At 35.2% G+C, this 26,026-nt stretch overlaps 1 protein-coding gene across 5 annotated transcripts in view; it reads right to left on the bottom strand.

The window, feature by feature from the left end:
- GULP1 (GULP PTB domain containing engulfment adaptor 1) overlaps positions 1-26,026 on the bottom strand; it is a 165,435-nt gene that overhangs the window by 13,080 nt on the left and 126,329 nt on the right. For 4 of the 5 annotated variants that reach the window (XM_074872678.1, XM_074872675.1, XM_074872676.1 and 1 more), the window contains 6 exons: positions 22,472-22,570; positions 19,665-19,802; positions 17,088-17,204; positions 16,627-16,719; positions 6,779-7,003; positions 3,812-3,950 (listed from right to left, as the gene is read on the bottom strand). In XM_074872678.1, coding sequence (XP_074728779.1) covers positions 3,812-3,950; positions 6,779-7,003; positions 16,627-16,719; positions 17,088-17,204; positions 19,665-19,802; positions 22,472-22,570 — 811 coding nt within the window. The remainder of the gene's footprint in view (positions 1-3,811; positions 3,951-6,778; positions 7,004-16,626; positions 16,720-17,087; positions 17,205-19,664; positions 19,803-22,471; positions 22,571-26,026) is intronic. The other variant, XM_074872679.1, reaches the window with a different exon arrangement.

The raw sequence follows: 26,026 nt of genomic DNA, 5'->3' as shown, positions 1-26,026 counted from the left end.
GAAAGACATGAACAGGTAGTAAATTCTTGTTTCTGTGACCTATCTGACATTCAGTACAAGAAACACGTAATACTGGAGAGTAGAAACCTGCACTATGTAACAAACTCAAAACCAACAATTACTAAACAAAAATGCAAATATTTAGCTTTTCTGCTGCATTTTGCATCCCAATCTTCTTTGCCTTAGCTATCATCCAGGCACAGAGTTATGCTGATATATGCTTTCCCCATCACAAATAAAAAATAATCACACTGAAGACAGGCACCCAAGAAAATATTTGGAATAAGCTGAGGTAGTGAAGTCCAGGAAGCCTCTCCCTTAGCTGCAGGCTACTCCAGATTTTTTTCTTTTGGAATTATTACAGCATAAAAAAAATGGTTCCACCATTGTTCTGACAACATACTCTTAAATATCTCTGGAAAGATAGCATCTTGGAGCAGGTTTCTGCATCAGCCAGTTGTGACCTTGGATTGTTCAAGATGCATCTGAGTGAAAAAAAAGCTGAACAATTTGACACAGAATGTTCCTCACCCATTCTTTTCTGAGATATGGCAATAACACTGTGCCAACAAACACATAAATTATTTCCTCTTTTAATTAATCAGAATTAATAAATTAATTATGTCCTTTAAGGTAACTTACAAGAACAGTTGCAATCCCTTACTCCATGTGGAAGTAGCAGCATGATCTCTAACATTGCATTTTTGTTTGCACTGACTATGCATTGGTCAATTGTTCGATTAAGCAATTACTATACTGGGCTGCAATGTTTCTGTTTAGCCTGCAAGCGGCTTACTACAAGCTTAGTGTTAAATATTTCTCAGCAACATTTTGAGTAGAAACACAATTCTGGAAAGGGCTTTTGTCTTTGAAAGACTCACTTCTTTGCAATTATTACCTAAAGAGACACCACGTACTTGTCCAATTTGCAACTCCCTCTCCAAAAATCATGTAATTTTCTCCTTTCAAGTAGGTAAAAACAATCTACTTGCTATCACTGATATACCCAGCAGTGAGTAGACATTTACTGAGAAGCCATACTGTTATACTGCTGAAGAAGAACTCAAAATTTCAACAATTTTCTCCCTTATTTAAAGCTTAAACACTATGGAGATAACCACCTTTTCGAGAAAAGGTCAGTGTTGCACTCTCCCAGTATTAGAATGCTGGATTTCTTCAACTATGTGCTGTGAGTCAGTCAAAGCAAAAGATATAATTTATAACCCCTGGAAATTTTTGCTGGTGAAACTACCGAAAGGAGGGCTGGCGAGCAAAATTCTAACTCTAGGCATTTGTCTTTTATGAAAAGCCGAACTGTCATCCTGGTGCTAATTATCACCTATGAAGCTCTTGGTCTTGGAGGAATCCAAAGTGCTTGGTATTGTTACTGGTTCCTGTCTTTCCTGTGCAGTGTTATCCTTGGGTGATTTGTCAAACTGGCCAGCTGATGAGTAAGATGAACTCTGGCTTTTAAAAGCAAGTTTTGCTTGAGCAGCACAAGCGCCATCCCTATGTGACAGGCAGATGAACCTCACTTAGACAAATGGAGCAACTGAGATTGACACTAGCAAATAGATGGCACACCTTTATCTTTCTCCTTGTTTACTACTGCATGTGATGAAGGTGAAAGTTATAAAAATTACAAAATCCAACAAAAACACCCTGTAATTTTATCAGAAGTGATGGAAAAAAACCCACTCAAGTGCAGTGACAAAGAAAGTAGAGAAAAGAACATGAAAAGATGACCTCAGAAAATGGGAGACTCCAAGTATTGGCTCCTCTTGGTTGCCACCTATCTGACTTGTACTGGAGAAAGAAATGGCAGCTTGCTTGTACTGGCAGCAATAACGCCATATAAAACAATGTATTATTGTACATTATTACAGTAATGTAACATTACACAGCTTGAATGAGGTTCTTATGGGATCTGAACTTTCTCATTTCAGACAATAAGCCCCTGTTTGATTATAAAATACTCCTCTGCTGTTCCAAATTACACTTCTGAAATATGCCAAAGTATGTTAATAGCTGATGAATGCAACAATTTTCAACATATAAAGTACCATGATGTAGACTGAAAGAGCAGGGGTCAAAAATATAAAGATTACGATGTACTTCTGTAATCTCTCTCTGAAGCATGGCACACTGAGGAGCACAGAGAATTAACAGACACTGACTGTCACATCCCTGAACTACACATCTTAATGCAAATGAATGAAGTGCAGAAGAAACAACTATTTTAAACAGTACATATCACTAAATAAGCAACTTATTTATAGTATTTTCTATATTACAAAACCCACTGATTAAACAATTACAAAGCCTACATAGCTGGAACTCTCCAGACCACTTAGCATTGAGTGCTGACTCCCACGAGATTTTTAGCCACAATTTCAACAGATCCCAGGTAGGACAATAGCTTAAAAAAAAAATTCTCATCCTGTAATTCAACCCAAGTTATTAGTTTTGAAGCTGGATATGCACATTGAGATTGATTTTATGGCACTGTCTGTAGTTTCAAGAGGAACAAATTTGTAAACACAAAAGGAGTTCTTGGAAGGGGTATCTGATTTATTTTTTTGTAGTTCTTCACAAAGCCATCTTAATAGAACAGTTCTAATATTGTATTAGAATATTCTAATATTCAAGTTATTTAAGAATAGTTAATATTAACTATTCTTAATAGAATTGTTTTGAATTATGTTAATATACCCTTTGAGAAACGCATGGAAATTAATCTAAATTAATTTAAAATCTTCTCCTAAAAAAGAACAGATATTTTTATTGAATTAATAGCCTCAACTTTTTCTTGTAGAAGGTGACAGTAATTCTGAGCAATGGAGCCAAAAGGTGCACAGGATGTGGTATTGGGGAGGACATTCACTGACTTAAGTTTCACAATGTACTTTTATAATTGTGCACAGCTCTCATTTATACCTGAAAATTCTACATACTACCAGCATTCCCCAAAACAGGCAGAAATTCTTCAAATCTGGTTTTATATGGTGGCAGGCAGCAACATTAATGTTCCTTATCCATACTAAAATAGGCATGATAAATAGAAGATACTACACACAGACTGATATTTCAACAACCTCTAACATTGCTTGTGTATGCTCTGCTCTCCTCTCCCCCAAGGGATTTCCAAAGCTTGTAAAAATACTTTGTGGTCTCCTAAAAGATTTCCAGTGAAGCCAAGAACCTTACCCTAGCTGCTTTCAAGCCTTTGGAAAATAAAATTGCTACTGCTAAGCATCTTTTGAAGATCTTTTAGGAGTGGTTCACAGATCTGGAGAAGTTCAGCAACTATAACTGAAAAACAAATCTGTAGATGGTATGAAAAGTAGTATTAAAAATAGCATTCCACAACAGTCTAACATCTTGAGGGTTTCTTCCGCTCTCCCGCATCACCATCCCCATACTTACTCCACCTTCTGTCTTCCCCAGAAATGTAGGCTTTAGATGCTATAACTGTGACTAGACAAGGAAAGAACTAACAGGAAGTAAAAGTATTTCTTGAAATAAGTATGAAAAAGATACTGCAAAAGAAAAGCCAAGTTAAAATCCCCAACCAACTCCTTCAAACTGTTTATATAATAGTTTCAGCAAGTAAATAAATTTGTTTATAATGTAACTTGGCAGCAACATCAATGACTTTGGGAAGATGGTATAAAAATGAAATGGCATTATTGAATGTGATTTAGAAAAACTGTATTTGGCTTTTCATGCAAAATGTATGTAAATTTTTAAAGATGCTTTATTAAAAAAATATAATGTAAGTAAAAATTAGGTCAGTTGTTACAAAACTTACTGATCTCTGTAGATCTACTGGGTACTGGAGGAGGCTGTGTACCATTGCGAGTAGGTGTTGATGACTGAGGGGATATGGGAGAAAAGGGAACCATATCAAAGATGTCAGTGGAGGGTGATTTAGGTGTCACACTGCCTGCCTACAATAAGGACAATATATATTAGGGCAATATTTCACATGAAAAAGATCACAATACTGAATTCTTCAGCATGCAGATAAGAGCCACATTTTCAGAAAAGTTAAAAATAACCATCAGCATGCAAAAAACAGCTCCTGACACCAAGCAAATGGCATTTGCAGTTCAGAGTCTGAGACATGCTAAAACTCTCCAATACATAAGCAGCATTGTAATTTTTCCATTTTAAGTCCATCTGGTACAGCCAGAAATGTATCACAGTTAAACCTGGAAAAGCTGGTGACAAGCAGTTCTCTATTGCAAACGTATAAATACAGACATGTTCACAAGACCTACTGAAGGTAATACCGCAACAACAATATGCTATGCTCTGAAGCGCACAGAAACAAGGAGCTGCAATTAAAAGACAATCTCAGTATTTCTTGTTTACTAATTCTTCCTTACATGATGAGTTATCTGACAACCTAAAAAACCTGGTGTGATCAAAGCTTCAAATGTATTTTTTCATAAATAACAACCTAGACATGCAACACACTGAATATTAATATACAAAATAAAATTCTCATCCTTGAATGTGAAACAGAATACATTTCATTAGGAAGGCCCAGGAATTTGGAAGGGTTCAAAAATATACTGCATAAGCATAGAAACCCCAAACCCAACAATCACTATGGTTCTACAGCCATATTTATTTGTGAATGATGCATTCCTCCTGCCATCAGTCCACTACTTTGGGACACAAACGAGGCACAGTCAAGTCAGAATAAACTGAACTAAAGACGGATGATGAAATAGATTAAAACTGAGATTGACAAGCCAAAGGCAAAATACATATGCAAAACTAGTTTGCATGTTAATGTTATTACTTAGACAATACCAAAAAACCTATATTCTGTATATTAGAAAGACTATACAGCCAGGCAAAGGGAAAGCCTGCTGCTTTTGAATAAGATTCAATTTGACCAAAATATGCACATGAAAATTTTAAAGTGCAAGAAATTAGCGACATGGATCCTTTCATTCAGAATACATGAATATGACAACCTGGCAAGCACATAGTCTTTAGCACTGCCAGTTCATGAGAGTTTCATGGACCTAAACCTTACTTTGGAATGCTACTTTCTTTAGTGTCTCTGCTGCAGCAACTGAAGCTGTACTCTGACAGCACACGCCATAGATTTCTAAGCTAAGTCTATAGGCAGCCCTGAACTACCTCTATTTCTCTCTGGAGACTGCAGTGGCTGCTGAGAAGGAAAGGATATTGATCCACAGTCTTCCACTGAGTACACTGCTTAAAGAGAAAACTAGATTCTGAAGGCCTACATTTCCTATTTCTTAGGAGTTTGGAATTCGTATTTTAAATTTGGATTAAGAGAGATCTAGAACTGTTCTAAAAAACCTGGGGTATTTCTGCCTAGGTATAGTGAAGTATAGGAAGCAATATTAAAAAAAAATAAAAATTCTCTTGGTCATGTTATTCCCTGGCAAGATCACAGCTGAATTAACTTCACAAAATAATTCATTCATCAAATAATATTTAAGACCTTTACACACACAGAACTCTTACTGACCTCAACATGAGTTAGCATTGCCATTTCAAAGATCATTTGTTGTGAAAGGATTTCAGTGCATAGTGTTTAGACACAATAGGCTCTTATTGTTATGTTCATGGACACTGCATTAACCTCCTGGCACCTTTGTGCATAGTCAGAGAACCAGTATTATTTAAGTCAGGGAGATCGCTGGATGTCATCTGCTCCCACTCAAAGCAGAGCAACAGATGTGCTTCATCCAAAGTAAACACAAATTATCTCATATCCCTTTCTTCATACAAATAAAACTCTCTCTGATTGTAGATAGGTTTTTGTCTGCATCAGAAAGGTGGCATTCAGGTTTAATGTGTAAGTATATGCCATATATGAACCAACATTTCCCATCAATATTGATGGATAATCCTAGAATGTCTTGGAGAAAGTATATGCTAATGTGGACTTTCCTTATTTGCTAAGAGTTTATGGCTACCTAGAAGCTAGATAAACAAACAAACAGTATTTATGTTTAGTTGTAAATGAGAGTCTTTTAGGCAAAAAAAGCAAACCCAAACTTTACACTGTCATTTCCTGTCTACATGCCATTTTGTTGAAGTTACTGGCCATTTTGATACTGATACAGCTAGTTTAAATAAAACTGTAATTTAGTTATTTTAAGAAATGTATATTTTGAATACATATGAGCACAAGAAGCATTTTATTTAGTGAACACATGCAGAAAGCCAGGATGTTTGCCAAATACAGCCAAATGTTACTTGCAAATGGAAGAAAAATTGAGAGTATAAGCATATTGCTATGAGAAAGCAGGCAATATGCCCATTTCATATTTAAGAATAATTTTTGATCTTCATTTTGCACAGAGTTTTTATAAAGTACGCTAAAAGGTATTTAATGGCCGATTGCTTTTCTATTAATTCATGGGGAGGGGAAAGCCCTTGTAGTTGGACCTTGAGAATTGTTTGCTTTGAGTAACTATTCTTAATATAAAGAATTTTAACAAAAGGTTGACTGAGAACATGGAGGTAATGAATTAATGGATTAATTTAAACATGTTGGGAAGATAACATGTTGTTTTGGGGGTGGGAGAGAAAAAGCTATGTAGAAATAAGAGTAAATCTTCACAAATCCTGTATTTTTAGAGTATCTCTAGAGAATCTAAGATACATCTGCTCTGTCCTTTAACCACTGTACAAAATGCACATTTTTAATACAAGTTAACACACAACAGAGAACAAAGGAAAGCCAAAAAAAACTGAAAAAGCTTTTGCACAGCAGGATTACACGAGGTCTTGGGCAGCTGTATTCACTGGTTGGCTTTGGAAGGCCACTTTTTGAAGGTGGTGGTATTAACAATCCAGATGGTAGTCTAGAGTCAGGAGAACTCCTAGGAGTAAGCGTAATGGAAGAGATATCTAAACAAGGAGGTGAATCCTCATTGTTACACCAGAAAAAAGTAGAGGGTCTTTGAAACATATGTTCATCATTATCACACTTTATGTGCAGCAGCTGAAAAGGAATCACAGAAAGAGAAAACATTCTGAGGAACAGAACGTGGTAACGTCAGGGAAAGAAGAAAAAACACCACATTTCATACTTCAAAAAAGTTTTGTCAGCAACTTGCTGTTTAGTGCTATAGTTACAAGATACAGAACTTGCAAAATATTCTAAAACAAAATCTAAAAATGTACCATAATATGAGGTAACCCAGTATTAACTGGAATGAAGACAACTTGCTCCTTGATAATTACACCAAATGAAATGAAAACAGGCATCTTTCCAAAAGTGGGTGTGTCAGATGCACTGACAACTGTCAAAATCCACCAACATATCAGCAATACCTCAAATCTGCACATGTAAATAAGCAGGTAAGCACGTATCTGGGGAGAAGAGTTACCCCAGTGGTTAAAGCACAGGTCAGAATTTTCTTTCTCTGAACCAGGAAACACCTACCATTTATATACCACTGATATTTAAAAACATTTAACTAAGATGTTCTTACAGTAGAAGCTCACAGTGTACAGATTTTAACGTTTACATTAACACTAGACTTTGTTTCATTTCCCTATCTACAGAATATCAGAACCTAAACATTCATGGACACTAATGTCCTTCTGCCATCTTTTCTGCATGGATGAAAAACTAATCAAAGTTGGTATTTTCAGTAGGTATCTCAAAAGTTGAGACTCGTTGCAAAGCAAAGGAGTCTTCATGTCCCAACAACAGCAGCGCAGGATGCAGGACAGAATAAAACTTTGCTGCTAGGGAAATCAAAATGTTGTGGATTGTAAGATTCTCTGGATCTCTTAGCAGATCCACAGAACAGCTTCAAACAGAGGCAAATGAGTAATACCCACTCCAGACTACTACAGAGGATAAGAGCGTTCACCTAATACGACAAAGTGGTAACTGCAAGGTTCTGGTCTGAATTAGGCGGACAAGAACCTGCAGCAGGCTGCCTCATATGACTGGGCAGCATTTAACTGTATATTGCAGCAAGATTCACTGTGTATCGAGAACGAAACTGAGGGCTTTGTCCACTTTGATAAAAAACAAAACCCCTTTTTTGCCTGAATGGGAAATATCTGCAATCCTGAAAGTTTTCAAAAGAAACGGATCTTGTCTAGGTGAAATTAAATAAAAAGAGCCTGTAGGACTGATCCCGGAAAGAAAAGCATAAAAGGAAATCTATTAAAATATTTAAGAAACATGCCCAAACAATCTTTCTGTTGGGGCCAAGTTGTAATTCCTACCTCAAAATCTGAGGGAAAAAGGCTTCAGACAACACAAGGCTTTAGGGGACAGATTTAACTTTGAATCTTAACAGAAGGGATTAAACACTTGTGCAGACAGTTCTTGGCTAGACAAAAAAGCTTCTACACTGAGAAGGCAGGAAATGGATCTGAGCTCTACATATCTCACCTAAAAAACCCTCAACTTGCCCAGGCTGAAGCAGTGGTAGATATGTGCAGCAAAAATTTTGAAATTGGCTTTTACTCTCCTCATAGTGTTACACAATTGATGTGACATGCTTATTTCATTAGAAGTCTGCAAAACTCCAGTAGAGCAGGATTTAATCAATTATTTTAAAGCATTTTTTCAGAGTTACGTAGAAAACAAAACATTTCAAATCCTTTTAAACGGAGTCTTAGTTCCTTTCTTCACTTTCTTTACAGATAAGCCAGGTAAGGGCACAGGTATCCAAATTTAGTAACAATGCCATACTTGTGAGAACACCAGCAAACACCACAAAACTCTCTATTCAAAATTTGTAATTCATAAGAAAAAAAAAAGTTTTAATCACAATTGCAAAGAACTTATCTGTTGCCAAGCTGAAATTGTGAAACAGAGGGTTTGAAATGGTAATAAAAATGAAAGCAAAAAAACTACAAGACGCAGCATTTTCATTATTATTTCGTAAGTATCACTAGACTACAGGTAGAAGACTTGCAATGCTACCATGTAATACTTGCTGCTATACATATATATGGAAATAATAAATCTCATAATAGTAAACACTGGAAGATACTAAATACAAACAGACAAATTAAGAAAGCAAAGTATTTCCCTGAAATGCAAAACAGCAAAGGATGAGTAGTTTCCATAAGAATGCATGTATATCACATGAAAAATCATACCAAAACCAGCAAAACACACATAGGATGCAAAGCAGCAAAACTATAAGGATGATAAACTTACATCAAATCCAGGCAATGACAGGTGTCAATACAAAACCAGAATATACACTATTTGTATCATTTGAGCCCTGAACGTTGAGCAGTCACATTTCCTCCTATTTATCTGATAAGAGATAATCTTAGGACATTTCACACCGTATAAGATGTCGAGCTTCATATGACAGTTTAGGGAATGTGTCTTATCAATAATTAATTTTCACTAGTAATCTTTCCTTGTACTAGTAATCCTCCTGTACTACAGGGCAGTACAGAAGCCCACCACCGGGCACGGGGACTTGTGTTGTGAGTGCTGTTCTGTGGGCTTCATCTCACGACCAGAAAGACCTGTGAGGCTGCCAGTGGCTTTCTGCTTACAGCCCTGTGTATCCAAGCAGCCACAGACAGGACAGGTACAGCAAGAAAGTGTATTCAACAATGAAAAATAATAATTGGAAGGTGACAAAGAGAAGAATTGCACAGAAGGCTTTTAAAATATAGGAAACATCACCAGATTCAAAAACTGCAGAAGGGAATAGATCCTCACTCTTAAGTATACAACCTAAAAAGGGTATAACTTCTGAAACTTAATACTCTTACACCAGATTATAAAGGAAGAAAATACAGTAAAAATATATTAAATTGCCACTTTGTATGGCAAATGTATTTTGTCTGAGCTTCCCACTGCGTAACACTGAACATGTAGTATGGGTCAGGTTGATATATTACTTTCCAATTTGGGCCCCATTTCATCAACACAGGAAAACAACATGGAATAGTTCTTAATGAAATTAGCATACTAGTTCAGTGGACCTGGTCTCTATTATGATTAGATGTTATTATGTGCCTGTCAAAGGATTTATTTTTGACTCAGTCTACTTAGCCTGATGCTGAAGATGCACTGTTTGGCTGCATCATACTAGAAAATGTAGTATGATTGAGTTTTTGTTAATCAAGAAATCATTTCAAAATTGTTTTTACCAGGTGTCTCAAGATATTGATTGCAATCTCTGTGTCATACCCCCATAGGAATCATATAAGTATATTAATGAATTAGAAAATGTTTTTCTTCCTTAGAACATTCAGGTTGGTAATATACAGAGCAGTCACGGTGGATAACTGCAGTGAATGTTACAGGGAACTGTGCATGACCTTGAATTGGAAATTATGGTTAGTTACAAAACCACTGATTACAAGCTACCTGAGATTTGGGACTACTAAGGATATATTAATTTACTAATTCATAAAATACTGTATAAGCATTAGCAGTTTCATTAATTAACTGCTACATCTTAATACTTTTTCAGTATAATGAAATCTGACATAGACAATTTCAAATTTATTATTTTTAACACCACAAACAGAATTTTAAACCCTCATGAAGAAGTGCTCACTGAACTGAATACAGAATATTATAAAATTCAAAGAGCAGAAGATAGGCAAAGAAAAAACATTTTCTCACTTGGCAGTCTTAATGGAAACATGAATCAAGTGACATGCCTAAACACATTCCAAAACCATTTCCTGAAATATGCATACAGTTCCAACGTCTGTCTTGGAGTTTTCTCATGAGCATGTTAAAGCTTCTTAATGAGGATAATAGGTGCAGGTGGCCTATGCTTCTAAGTCACAATTAAAGAACTTTCAAGAAGGGTCTAATCAATCAGTACCTTTAATGCTCCATTTAAAAAAGGAGGGTTTTTGCAACACTGCCATGACAGGAATACATATTACATACTACTTCTTTGATAATACTTATGGTGAATGGAAGAACACAACTCCTTTTGGGGCTGTTTCTCCCAATACCTTTCCCTGCTGCCTTTCAATTCTGCTTCTCTCATATTTCATCGTTCTCTCTCAAGTTATTTTCCTGAATATTCCTGTTTTCTTCTAGCTAACTTGAGAGTCATGCAGTTGTCACAATCTTCTTCTCTGCCTTAAACATGTTGCTCAAAGAGAAAACCTTAAAGGCATGCCTGATAAACTTCAGCCAAGCCCAAAAAAGATTAAAAATCTCTCATCTCATCAGAGGTTCCTTGGTGACCTACAGTGGTTTACTGTTCAGTCGGCTATAAAAACTGAGGGTGCTAACCCACACAAAGGCTGTGTGGACAGCTAACCAAGGCCACTTTAGGCAACACTAGCAATATAAATAGCAAAAAAAGACGTCATGTGAAACAGTGCTCCCAGGGATGCACTGATCTTTGGAGGCTGGATTTACACATAGAGCGCAGCATCCAAAGCCTTAGTGTGATACAAACTTGAGCAGCGTCATCGTAAGCAAACAACAAAACGAAAATCAGATTGTCCTCATATAATCAAGACCAAATGCAAAAAAGACCAGTGACTAATGTATTGCCAAGCCACTAAACCAGATGAAAAGTAAACAGCACAAGATATAAAAGTAATGGAAACTTTAGCTGTACATGCAACGGAATGAGAGACAAAAGAAACATCCCATGCCAACATTTCCCATGGCACATGTAAGCGCAGCTATAAAGGCAAACTTCTCCAAGGAAACTCCTAGTTTGGTATAGTATGTCCTTGACAGATCCTTTCAGGAAATGAAAAAAAGTGAGCATTTTTATTGCATAACGCTTCTGCATTGGCAAATACAGATATTTTAGGGACTAACTTTCTAAAGTTTTAGCAAGACTAGCACACTTAAAAACATAACCCAAAAGCAGAAAAAAAGATCACCAAGTAGTTTATTATTTACTGATATGCTGAATAAACTTAAATCTAAATAGTTACAATACCCTGAAAGAAAAAGCATGCAGAATATTGATAATTTGATGTTCAACTTTCACAGTATATTTTATGTGAAAGTATTTGATTATACAACCTAGTTTCCTTTTTTTCATTTCCAACTATGAACTCATTGCTTTTAATGGCTTCTTTTATAGGTTCAAAAAGAAATTTTTCCCCATACAGTTTATGAATGGATAGAAAAAGTACCTAAATTAGATTGATGTTGATTTGGCCATATGGCTAGATTTAGAACAACCACAGAAAAATTTTCATAGTGATACTAATAATCAAGCAACAAGACAATTTTGACACCAAATGTATCCCTCAAAAGCAGAAGCATACTGCTGTCAATACTTTGCACCTGCTTACACATTGAAAAAATGTAAATGGTACGTAATTGCATTATTCATGCATATAGTTTGCACCAATTTCAGTCTCCAGTATTTTAAAACAAGTCCTCAAGTGAACCCTTACATGGCCTGCAAAAAATCTGCAATACAAGCAATAAGAATCAGGAAAGCAGTTTTAGATTAGATTTCCCTTTGTATTTCCCAAACAAGCCTGTAACTTGCACTCCTTTGAACTGGAGAGAGAAAAGTCATCCCTCATTTTTTAATTATTACTATTTTCAATTTTCATATGAGTGGATTTTTTTTTTAATGGTAGAAATGGCTTTTTTAAAAAAGAAAAAAAAAACAACCGTGTCAAGGGTCAGTGAAATAATACAAAAAGAGCTGAACTTCAAATTTATGAAGGTATTTTCTACCTACTTCATTTCATTAAAAATTAATGGAAGACTAATGTGTCTAGAATAATTAAAGACATAAAAATCAATCAGCTTCATAAGGAAGAAGCAGGAGTAAAGAAATGATAGACTGGCATTGCATACAAATGATACTATGGTTTCTCAATTACTGACAAGCAGGAAAGACATTCTGTCCTAGATCAGTATTTTAACAAATAAAGCATAACAGTGACGTCACTTGGCGTCTGTAACAGCACTGTTTCACACTACAGGTGCAATAAATACTAAAACCCCTAAGTCTTCTCTCATGGGGAAGGAACATACACACTCATTGTTAGCCTGAAATTATGCCTGCTTAATACTGATGCCTGCACATGGCTTGCAGTTCCCCTTCCACAGGGATGGGGATTGAAGGAGAAGACGACATAGCCCACAATGTGATTTCAGTGTTTATATTTGTCATGTTCTGTGAACTGTCATCACAGGCACTTGCAATATCTTCCGTTTCTTTAAGTATATACTTGTTTAATCAAGTTGCTAGTGTTGACTTCTGAAGTGCTAAATCAATTGCTGATTATAAAGTGTTTCTGTGTCTGTGCATTAATCACTAAAGGAAGAGCACAGTCAACTACCTATAAAACAGGAAAGCCATTGCAGCACATCTGGCAAATGCTGAGAAAGCACAAACAGCATGCAAACAAACAAATACAAAAAGGAAAGCATAAGATACAAAAATCCAAGGTACTATTTAAGCATGACAGAAGCAACTTTATAACCATCTGTAGTTGGCTCCTGAAACTGAACATTTCTTTACAAATTTCTGTGATGCCAGTTAATAACACATGTACTTTTATCATATTAGGTATCAAGTATTAGGGCTTAAACTTTCCATTGATCATTAAACAATCCCTCCCTAGACTTCAGCATACAGAGTGACATCAAACTGGACTGATAGATAAGGAGTTATAGCTATATCAAATTAACTAAATATAAATAAATCCCTTATTATGTCTAAAAAAGCTTCAGAAATCTCTCGTATGGCACTGGCATCTCTCTATAATTTATTAGCATGGATATGAGAGTTATGAGAAAGCCTGAAATCTATAGTTTAATGAATCTGTTTTAAATCACAAGAATGATTATGTTCTGTTCATAGCATGCAAAACAATATCTGCAGGGAAGCAAGTTTTCCCCCATCTAACCAAAAGTGCTTAGGAAATTACTCAGATGAGATATTATTCCCCATGTTGGATATTCTGCTTCATTATGTAAGTTATTTTATTTCAGTATTTGACGAAATACTACCAATTTTACTCTGACAAAATGATCACAAGAGAGGACTGCTATTTTTCTTTTCTAATTTTGAAGACATAGAGCAGCAGTAGTACAGATATTTTCGACAATATGGTACTTAAAAGTTTTAGATTTAAATTCAGCCAAATAAAAATCTCTAATAATTTTAAAACTGAAGTGATCTTTTTCATCACTGAAATTATGTGGAAATAGAGGAAAATACTATTTGCACCACTTCTGCTTTTTTCTAATAGGAGCTGAGACTGCAATGTCATGCTTGAAATGATAGTTGATTTGAATTAAAACTGTATAAAATTAATTGCAAACTATAATAAGCAATCAATTGTCTTATGAATTGTAACTTCCTTCTTTCATACATATTTGTTGCTCACAGAGTGAAAGGAGAGATAGCAGTGGATGTGATTTGATGATACCTATTTCAGGCACTTTGACTTATGATCCCTTTATCAGACTCAAACTATCTTAAAAATATTTATGCTTCCTTTTCCCTGAAGTCACTTTATAACCTCACTATTCCTTTCCTTCATTTATTTTCAACCTAATTGTTGCATTTATATGTGCTTACTCTTATGCTAGCCCAATTAACAGCTCTGACTTACAATGTACACAATCCAGTTTAAAACAGACCTACTTGAATGATGTCTCTTTGTAAGGTACAAAAGATGATAGTGTTTGGGGGATGCAGTTATGTTCCTAGATTTGAGATAGATATTTGCCTGAAAATGTGCTTGTTGGTTTTTTTTTTCCCCCCTATTGTTGGCTACGTGAAGAATCAGATAAGACAAAAGTAGCTTAATCCAAACTCCTGCTTGAAGCAGGATCCAATTAGCTGAAGCTGCTGAAGACTATGTCCAGGAATTTTTGAATATCTCCAAGAGTACAGATAGCTCCAACCCCTCTGGGCAACCTGTTCCAATCCAATATTTATTCATTTATATACATCTATTTTGTGGTAGAATTGATTTAGATATTAAATAGGCTGTTAGATTGCTCTTACTGCAATTCTAATCATGAGGAAACTCAAGAAATTTGTGACAGGAAATGTTTGTGGTTTTCTTTTTAAAGATTAAGGAGTAAATAAAGCAATAAAATTGTATGTGAAAACTAATAGGTGGTAGAGATTTATTAAAATGAATTAATATTTTAATATAATTATCAATATTATATAATTTTGTTGCAGCATAAGTGCTATTTAAGCAATATGTATATTCCTTGTACCAATAGTAATTAACAATAAAACACCACATAGGGAGTGAATTTACAAATGGCTGGCAAATTTACAAATATAGATCTTAACTCTTTGATAAGGAATGAGACAGCGTTGTCTTAGACAAAGCACAAACTACAGGATATTTTTTGGTCATTATCAATAATTTTCTTTAAGTTTTTTGCTAAATGCAATTATCAAGTTCTTCATTAATTTAAATGAAAAAGAAATGCATCTATCACACAAGACTTAAGAGCCTGTTTAACTGAATTTAAAGATACATTTAGTTATCATAGTCATTAAAAAAAACAAACTAGCTGCCATCCCAACTGAGGAAAATAAAAAATTAAAGAACTGACTAAATTGATTTTAAATCTAGCATTAAAGTTGATTACCTATCACTGAATACTTCATAAGTGAGAAGACATTCATAATTTACAGTTTTCACTGTGGCAGTTACACAGTATTTATAATTTATGGTGTTCTCTCTTCTAAATAGATTTTGGTAAAATGAAATGACAATTACTCATGGGTACAACCATCTAATCAATATCAAGGGAGGGTACAGACAGGACTGAAAAATTGTCATCACCATTATAAACATACTTTTTACATTGCCCAAATTTCTAAACAGCCATTTAAAGTGAAATGGTGCACATCCAGGGCAGGGACAAGGTGGCCCGAAACACACAGCTCAAAAGCAATCCATCTTTTTCTAAGATTTTTGCTATACACACATTGAGAAATTTTGTTTATTTTCACAGTTACCTAATACTGTATAGATAGAATATACCTGTAAGAAGACGGGAGTCATTAGGGTCAGTTTGCAATGCAACCTGCATTTTTAGAGGTCCTGCCTAGCTATAAGTAACTGTGATTCAGTCATTTAAAAATACTTCTGTTGTGATCATCTATTGGAACTGCAGAAAGTGTTAGAAATTTCCAATGGTGAGGAACCCCCACTTGCTCCTTTTTACCTATCCACCCAACGTTAGTTCCTGAGACCTAATGACTCCTTTGAAAGACACAAGATTTTTTTAAAGTCATTTAGAAAATGTCAGTAGTAAGTGACAATATGCTTGTGACAGAAAGTTCCTAGAAAAATCCCAAGTAGCATTCTTGAACCAGATACTTTAAGTACTTCATTCTTAGCTGGCATGCTTAGATGTCTACTAGAATGAGTATTTACTGTCTTTAGGCAGGAACAAATAGATATGATGAGGGGGTTAAAGAACCACAATTTGGTAGACTGCAATTTGCACTTCTGTTGGCTTGTCACAATCTTACTGTTACTTCAATACTGATTTCAACAGATATGTCACATGATCACTGTATGTTAATCACAATCACTGGAAACAACATGGATACTAATAATTATCGTAAGATAATGATTACAAATATAGAGTAACTTCAGATATAAGAGTTATGATCATGTACTTACTGGAGATGCATGTACTTGTGTTATTCTTAACTGATTTTCCAAATCTTGAACTTTATTTTTCAGTTCTGTGTTTTCAGTTTCTAGTTCTTGAATCTACAAAGCAAGTGGTTATTGCAACAGCTATTGGGATATTCATTCATTTCAACAGCGTCCATTGAGTGTAAGTTTTAGCTGAGATCTGGCGATTTAGAAGCAGTGTTTAACTAGTTATCTGATCACAAAAATTAATCAAATTTCTGTATCTTCCACATTTCAACCTTGCTATTCTCTTTAATGACCTTGCAAGATGGCAAAAGATAAACTACTGTTTCACAGTTATCAGCTCTTTTTTCAGTTCTCTTTTTTTAGTATCTCTTGCAATTCTTAGCAATCTGAGAATAATGCTGAAAACTATGCTGTCATAGAAAGCAGGTAACTCAAAAGTTCTTTTATCTCTTTAAAAAACATAGTTCAGAACTTACTCTTTTCTGTAAACCTGCAATTTGTTTCCTTGTTTCAACATCTTTTCCTCCAGATTCCAGAAATTTCCTGTAAGCTAAGTCAAATGCTTGACCAATTGTTAAAGTTATCTCTTCCGCCTTTACATAAAACATAAGAATGAAATTAGTATATTAAGAATATTTGATATAATGACTTTAATTTCTGATGACCACAAAATACTTTACATCGTGTATCATGTTCAAAGGGTTTGCTTCATCCATCACGAAGGCAACACTACAGAGGAGCATGGCAAACACTCTTCAGCAAAACACCTTGACAGAAAATGCTATGAAAGCAACTTAAAAACTCTTCAGATAGAAGAAAGTCCGAAGAGGCAGAATGCAATTAGCTAATTTTTAGTATAAATTATGCCTCCAATTTCTGTAAATACAGATAGCATGCTGCAGCATGTCTTTTTCTGATGATTTCTGAAGCAAATACAAGCTTTTCAACCATTAAACAAATTGTTTTGGTTTTAATGGCTTCATGTTTTCATGTTAATGGATGTTTTGACCCCTATTGCTTTTAAATTTGGATTTCAACACTTATTTTTACAAATCCTATAATGGTCTATCAGCATAGTGTAGATAAATGTATTTATCTGTACAAGTATTTCTGATTACAAAAATCCAACCAAACAGAATTTGCATTTGTATGTGCAAAACATAATAATTTAGTAGTTTTATGCTGATTAGTATCATATGTTGTGTATACACAGTCTGTGCAGAAAATCTACTTTAAAAATAACTGGTAACAATAAGTGCATAAGAACTTGATTGAGCACACCAAGGTTCCAGAAAAAAAATGGTGACTTACAAGAAGCACCAATAAAAGGTGAACATAGGGATACTCCATTTGCCTTAGAACTTCAGTAGAGAAAGTAAACACAGTAGGTAATCACTTTTTTTTTTTTTTTAAACAATTTGACCAGGGAACAAAAAAAAAAAAAAAAAAGAAAAAGAAAAAAAATTAATCTGGCTAAAGTTAAACTAGAATTTTCTTGTCTTTATTGAAATGAAAATCTGAAATTGTTCTTTTCTCATGAAAGCAGAGCATTCTGCCCAATGCTGAGAACACTCTTCCTTCACTAACTGTAAGAACATGAAGGGCTGGATGCAAAAAAAATGGTACAGAATGTGATGCTCCCAGCCTTTTATCCATCAGCGTGCAACATTAAGTCATGCAGTAGAGGTGCATGAAGACCAGAGTTCTACAGGAATGGGGAATTAACTCCTCTATCTTTTTACTCTGAAAAAAACCCATACAGCCACCTTTATTAAAGAAACCCCAAAACATCACAAGCAATTATCTTAACCAAATCAAGACTGAATTAGACAAAAAAAGCTGAACTAGGACTGCTTTAGAGAATAACTGTTTATGTTAGTAAAAGAAAAGTGTAATGCACACTGGGAGCATACAGTCCTATCTTCTTGGAAGGATGAAGGTTGGCTGAAATGAAAAGTACGAAATGAGATGGGATCCTTTGAAATCTGAGAGTACTAATGAACAAAGAGTGAAACAGAGGAAAAAAGTACAGTAAGTGAAATATCAGGTTAGAGAAACAGTGCATTAGTCTGGAATAAAAATGGTACTAGTGTGCAGAGACTTCCAGAGCAATTTAAAATCACGGGAATATGTGAAAAAGAGGTGCAGGATAGAAATTTGAAGAGAATTGAACAGATGTGTATAACAATTCTGAACAGTATCTACTGAAGGCACTGGAGCAATGCAGGTGAACAACAAAATAATCAGAAATACTGGGAGGTAACACATAATGCTACAAAATTGCACATATATAGAAGTGAATATGCATCTTTTTCTTAAAAAAAGTTTCCTTAGTATGATTATCTCAAGATACTTCAGAATAATACAAAAAGAGAGACTTCAGGTTATAAAAAAACCTAATCATCCATTTTTGGTGTTGATTGCAATGTTTTTATTTGTTAATCACTTTCTGCCAGAGTAAACACATGACCCTGTTTCAGCTAGACACCATTTTCTTAATTTCCTGTCCTAAAGTATTTTTTTTCTCCTACTGAACAGTTTTGAACAGTTGCCCTGCTCTCTCAGACATGAGAGAATGTCAGTGGTTGGTGCAATGAATTCTCTGTTAGTGCATCATGGCATTAACAAACTTGAAAGACGTGGCGGGGGGCAGGCAGAGAAGGGGGAACCTTGCTGTAAAAAAAAAAAAAAAAAAAATCTGAGGCAGACACATCAGCAGAAGAGTCTGAGGGTATCTCAGCCACAGGGTTGCAGAAATCTCTGCAAAACAGCTGTGCAAACATTTCAAGCTTGGTGGGACGCAGTCTGTTCTCAGAGTATTGCAGATGCTTGGCCTAGGATATCGAGCTGGGTAGTAAGAATTGTCCCAGAAAACTACCTTAGATCAATGAAGAAAAAGGCTCTCCTTTCAATTAATGCATCTATATTACCATGAAAGATAATACGTAAAAGGCAGGCTATCTGCCTTTATTAACTGTCCTGTTTTATTTCAAAGCAGACCAATCAAAGCCCATAACAGTCACACAAATTCTTTCACTGTCTTGCATACTTACACACTTTTCACTGTCAAATACATAGCACAGATGCTTGTTTGATTCTGAGTCTTTGCATATGAAAGTAAATATTCTCTTGTCTGTTTTATCATCAGCACAAAATGATATCCTATGGAGTTGACAATTGTGTTGGACTTCCTGCAAATAAGAAGAAAGATTATTTTAAAAAAGCTACTATACTCGCTTAGGATAAAGATGCGCAAAATAAATCTCTGGATTTCCCAACGTACATAAGAGCAGGCAAGTTGCATTAACATTTTTTTAATGTCTCTCATTGTACATGAGAATGCCCAAAAATGGACTGAATGTAAGCAGGAAGTTTTTATTTGGACAGCATTTATCTGGAAGTGTTTATTTCAACAGTAATTTCTGTTCTAGAAAATTGGTTTTACTGTTGCTTTGCATCCCTGTGCAATTTATTTAGGGATTGATTATGTAAAATACTCTGTTCTTTTTCCAGGTGCACACCATCTTTCAGATTTCATCATCTCCCAGGGTTTGTTAAAATGGTTTTACTGAAATGAGTCCTTATATTTTTATCTTAAATATAGCAAGCAGAAATAAAATGACTTTGTTATCCAAACACAGGGGCACAGAGAACCAAATTAGACATCTAAATAACTGCTTACTTAAGGGGCAACATAAACAGCTTTTAAACATTATTATTTGCATATTTTCAATACTGTATTTCACTTTCCATTAAAAAGCATGTTCCAGCTCTTTAAAAAGTTGCAGTGGTAATGCTCTTCAGCTGAGAGAGCTTGACAAGACTGAAATAAACTATCTCAACTATTTTTTTTTTGTTTTTCTTTAACAAGTCTCTTCTTGGTATTTTATTTTATTTGGCTTATTACATGGGAAAGCAGTATTTGCTTTAAAGGAAAATATGCAGTTTAGCTGTGAACTATTATCTATTTAAAAAAAAGAAAGTTTCTGTGTAGCACCAGGGTTCCCAGATTGCCATAAGCTCATAAACAAGGGCATGCCCTCTCTGCACACAATCACTTATAAAAAAAAAAATGTACCATATGGGCAATCTTTTCCCCTTGCCCCAACTGGGTTCCTCTTCTCAGTCTTTACAGCCGTTCTGTGTATCCTATTTCTCCCATTGCCCCAGGTCTCTCTCGCATTCGATGTCTTTCTGTTGTAGCTCTTTAGCGGTTACATATAACAACACATGCTTGTTCTGGCTCTTTCAGGGTTTACAGATCCATGGAACTACTTTATATCATTTAAGGACAGAACCACTTTTCCATAACCCTCCTTTTTTGAGTGCCAAGTATAGAATCGAGGCCTGATACACGAGCAGGCCTCCTGTTTCTACCACAATTAATAGTGATTATGAAGCAATACTCCTCTGTAACAATACTGAAGTGATTTGTTTCAAAAACACACTGAAAATATTACTGTAATCAGAGATGATAACACGGAATTTAAGTAATTTCCTAACACATCTACAAATTGTGCAAAAATAAGGAAAACTTGATTCAAATTTACATTTACATATAGCTTTAAGAAAGGAACTGGGGGAGATAAAAAGCCTACTCGTTTTTGATTACCATTCGAGTTGTAATAGCAACATTGCTAAGAGACTAGAATTCTCCTATTTCCCCAGGAACTTTGGTCCCACAGCTTTCTGTTAATCTCTGCAGGAAGATTTAGGAAGGCTAACATATTTTGGCATCTAAAACTATTACTTTAAAACAGTTTTTGTCAGGATACAGTACCTCTTTCTGCCCTATGACATACGAAAGATGCAAAAACTGCAGTTCAAGTTGACGAGGATATTTCTTTTCCCCTCTGCTTATGAACTGTTGAACTGTGGTTGTATCAATAGTCTGAAGCGAAAATGGATTGCAAAGAGATATAGCCTTGCACTAAAGCTACCTTTTCTCAAAAGGCAGTATCACTGTCTCAGTGGTAGCAATTACTCCAGAATTAGGAAGCAGTAACAAACAGTTCATTCAAATCCAACATTCAACATATGTATAAAAGATTTAAGAGCACTCAGATGTTAAGAATTGCTGACTATTGAATAAATACTTTTTAGCTTGATTATATCTCATTATTCCTCTTTGAAGTCTGTGAGGAGGAAGTTTTGATTACTATATAACTCCTTCCAAAATACCAGAGCAAACAAAGGAACAGAAAAACCATCCACTGGATGGCTCAATGCACTTAACTGTTGAAAAAGCGGAACTGTCATTCTGTGCCAGATGAAAAGCATACCAGAGTGCTTATGGGCTGCTACATGTAGTTTACAGAGAAATGAGTAACACACCTGAGAAATATAAGCATTCTAAGGAGGCAGGATACAATTAAAAAAATAAAAACATGAGAAATGGAGGAAAAAATGAACAGGTTAAGGAAATAGAGATGCAATTCCAAAGCAGCAGCATGAAGAATGAGTCACTGCAAACAAATTGTCTCCTCATTCACCTCCAAACACCTACATGTGGGCACCTACACAATGGTGACTATTTGGAAAGATGTTTATCATACGCTGTGTTAACACTTATTTACCACAGTGTTTTCAACTTCCTCAGAGTTTAAAAGTTCTGGTGTGAAAGGATTAAAAAAATTACATCCCACATTAGCTACGGTCTGTATTTTGGAATATTACGTAGCTTCCCGGGAAGTTGTCACCCGTGTGCTATAACAAGAAATGATATTGTAGAAGAATTTTCCATCAACAGAATGGCTTTCGTTATAATACTTTTTAAAAATATGAAACAATAAAAACATTAAAACCAGTAAAAACAGTATTTAATTACTAGTGTAGCACCATAAACATATATGTCTCTTACCTTTGTTTTTGGATCTAGAATTTTTACACCATAGATTGAGATTTGTAATTCAACTTTGGGAGTTTTCTGGCCTTCAGATTTCTTGATATGTCTTGCAAACTGTAAGATGAAAAATACAATAGCAATCACATTAACAATAAGTTTTCTGAATTTTTTTTTTTATTACTTCTCATTTCCTCTCAACTCCTTCCACCTGAATTTGTTTCCTTCCTTCTTCAAAAAGCTCTTATAAAAAATGCCAACCACTCCCAAAGTCTCAGCTGGGCACAGAACAAGCATTTCAGACTGCACACTATAGAATATTCTTATAATTCAAGAAAATATATTTTAAAATTACTTAGCTGGTTCTCTTGAAACTTTTATCTGCTGTTTATGTACTTAATTTACGCTTTTGCATGAGAACAGTAGAAACACGAACACTTTCAGACAGTTTGTCAACCACTTGGTTGTTGAGCAGTGAACATCATTATGTTTTCCATGTCGCACTATTTCTACACCCACTTCTGTACACGTGAACGGACGGTACTTTCCGTATGTTCCTCTAAGGAAATCAGTTATTTTAAACAGGTTCAGTGTGAAAGCACGAACAGCTGTCAACACCTAAAAAAATACTTCATCTCTTCTATCATATTCTCAGGATTTATTTGCTAACAGTTCACTAGATGACGGCTAGACAATATTTTGTATGACTGCGTAAGGTAATGTGTCCTATTCAATACATTTTCCATCCTTTTATATCTCCTTTTCTAGCTGCTAGATCTGACTTGTCTTTCTGTCACGAACACTGCATATAAAATAAGCAGAGTATCTAAAATTTGCTATTGCATGGCAGTTATGAAGTGTCATGAATTTGGGTAACTTTCTTCGCAAAGTTACAGAATTGCTCTATATTTTGCTCTGTTACCAGCCCTTTTCCTCTCAAGCATTTGACAACCTGGAATGATATTTCCAAATGCATAAATAAGGATGATGACTCACTGAAGGCTAGAGGAGTTGGAGTCTGCTTCACAGCTATATGTTTGAACACATCATCCTCAGACTTGCTCCCACTCAAGTATAATTGAGCACATAATTCACCATCAGTACAAATAAACTATATAAAAAGTCAGTGAGGACAATGACTTTTAGTGGCATAAAGAGTCTAGGATGTCAACAAGGGTGCTAATGTATCTTAAGAAGGGTTAGACCTGGAAGACAGAAGCCTGAATTACCTTGTCGTTGTGAAGTACTTGGCTGTAGCCAACTGATACCTCCCCTACAAACACCTAATCCCCTGATTTTTATTTAAGTGATAGTTGAGGGTTTGGGTTTTTGCTCTGTCCCTGCTCCTATGCCAACTAGTACTTGAGAAATCTATCCATGAAATCAACTGCTATACAAAATATGACTCCATCTATTTTATTTCATTTTGCTTGTAGGCAGCTCTGTTCATGGCAAATTATTAGCTAGTTTTAAGTACCACCCTAAAAGCACATAATTAACCTGTTTTTCCCTCCCAATTTTATTCCTCATTTTGAAAGCACACTTGTAGGAAATTTAATAACTAAACATTAATTTATAATTAATCCTATTGACTTTGTACAGTAACATGACCTATCCAGTTTATTACTAGTGTATCTCATGAGCTGGTAGGTATCACACACTTCACAAATTACTTAAAAAAACCCCTAACACCACTCAGCAACACACACACACACACACACCCCCAACTACTCCATGTCATTCTCAAAACCAACTCTTAAATCTAAATACCCATTTTACATTTCAGCTAGGACTGCTACAGTCATTGCCCAAATATTTTATGATGACTTCCTAGTGAAAACCAACTAGTCAAAAGTCTGGCAAATCGTAACTTCTAGTTCCGCCTCTCTTCAGTATCACGTATACAGCTCTTGCAATATACACACCCTTTTCCTGTCCTATTTATTGTCAAGCCCATTTCTCACATATTTAGAGTATACTTTTAATAAAGTTTAATGACTATACCCATCCCTTTATTTTAATTAAGGTGGGTCATCTTATACACATCTTGCTATTAAAAAAAAATAATTTTATAGAAAATGAAATTTAAAAAAACCCTAATCACTGGTTTACAGGCATTTTGGCCGAAAACATTTCTTGACTTTCTAGGACAATTCAAATTTGTTACAGGAAAAAAAGTATTTTTTCTTTAATAAAAATCACTAATTAAAAAACCCCAAAAATCTGACTCAAATTTTATACTACTATAGTTTAACCTGTTTGATTCTTAAGTCTCTGCTTTAAAAAACAGGAAAATGATAGGCCAATCAATGTTTTATTATCGCAGAATTTTTTCTCCAAGATGAACATAAAACAAAGTGTCTTTCTGATCAGTCTTGTACATTTACTTAATACCCTCACTCCAACAGCTTTCCTTTCTGATTTGTAATTTAATTATGTCCTTTTATTAGTTGAAACTCTGAGGACATATGTGGTCCCTTTTCACAGTACCACAGGGCTCTGCACTTGGCTCAGTTTAGTACGCATTAAAGGGAATCACCACAAAAACCACAGGCCAACTGGACAGTTTGGGCATCAGTTTCCAGTGTACTTCACAGTGCACAGAAACATACCTATGCAATACATAATCCTGGGGCACACCTCGATTTGGAACAGCCTTGAACTTGAGTGAACCCTGGCTTTTTGGAAATGTCCCTGTATAATCAAGATGCAAATGAGTGTTTCTGTGCAGTAATGAAAAAGAGGCATAACTAATATTTGATTTTACTGAGTTAAAGCCATTGTGTATGTTGCGAATGATGATGAAATGCTTGGTTTTCCAACTGCAATCACCCCAGAGTCCCAAAAAACAGCTACAACATGAAAACTTTTTAAAATAAGTAGGTCTGAATAACTTGCACGAGTTTTAGAACAGCTGGCCAAAGCTTGCTCCAAGTAGTCAAGAAGTCTTACAACACTGAGGAAGTTCCAGAAGATAATTCTGCGCCAGTACTAAAAAAAGGGTAAACAAAATGACCCTACCACGTCTCCACTCTCAAAAGGCATAAATCAAGTTCAAGAACTAGAGAATTCAAGTGAGATGAAATTAATGATGATCAGTATGAATTTTACAAAAAATACAGGTCAAAATACACAAAGCATTTGACTGAGTTTTGCATGCTGTTACATTTAGGAAATGAAGCAATACAACAAAACTATTAGTTAAGTTAGTTACATTAGTGTCCAGATGCAGCTATAAACAGGAAATTGTCATTGGGAAGATATGTTTCTAATGTATTCCAGCAGGGTTTATTTCTTAAGCATGACATTATTGAACAATGACCAGGAGGAAAATAATTACTGATAAAATCTGCAGGCAGACAAAATAAGAGGGAAACATAGGGAGAAAAGTAACTAATGATCTGCAATCTAAAATCATTACAGAGCAAGTCTGCATATCATGAAGGCTGATAGAGGGGCAAATAACACAGAATACCTCAACCAGAACACCACAGATTGCCTTTATGCAAACCCATTTCTGTTGCAAATCATACATGTGGGTATAAATTTTCTTTCTTGGGAGAACCCCCTGTG

Source organism: Strix uralensis, chromosome 6 (assembly GCF_047716275.1).
Source record: "Strix uralensis isolate ZFMK-TIS-50842 chromosome 6, bStrUra1, whole genome shotgun sequence".
NCBI lineage: Eukaryota > Metazoa > Chordata > Aves > Strigiformes > Strigidae > Strix > Strix uralensis.
Note: the sequence above shows the minus strand (reverse complement) of the source record. Positions and strands in the feature narration are given on the sequence as shown.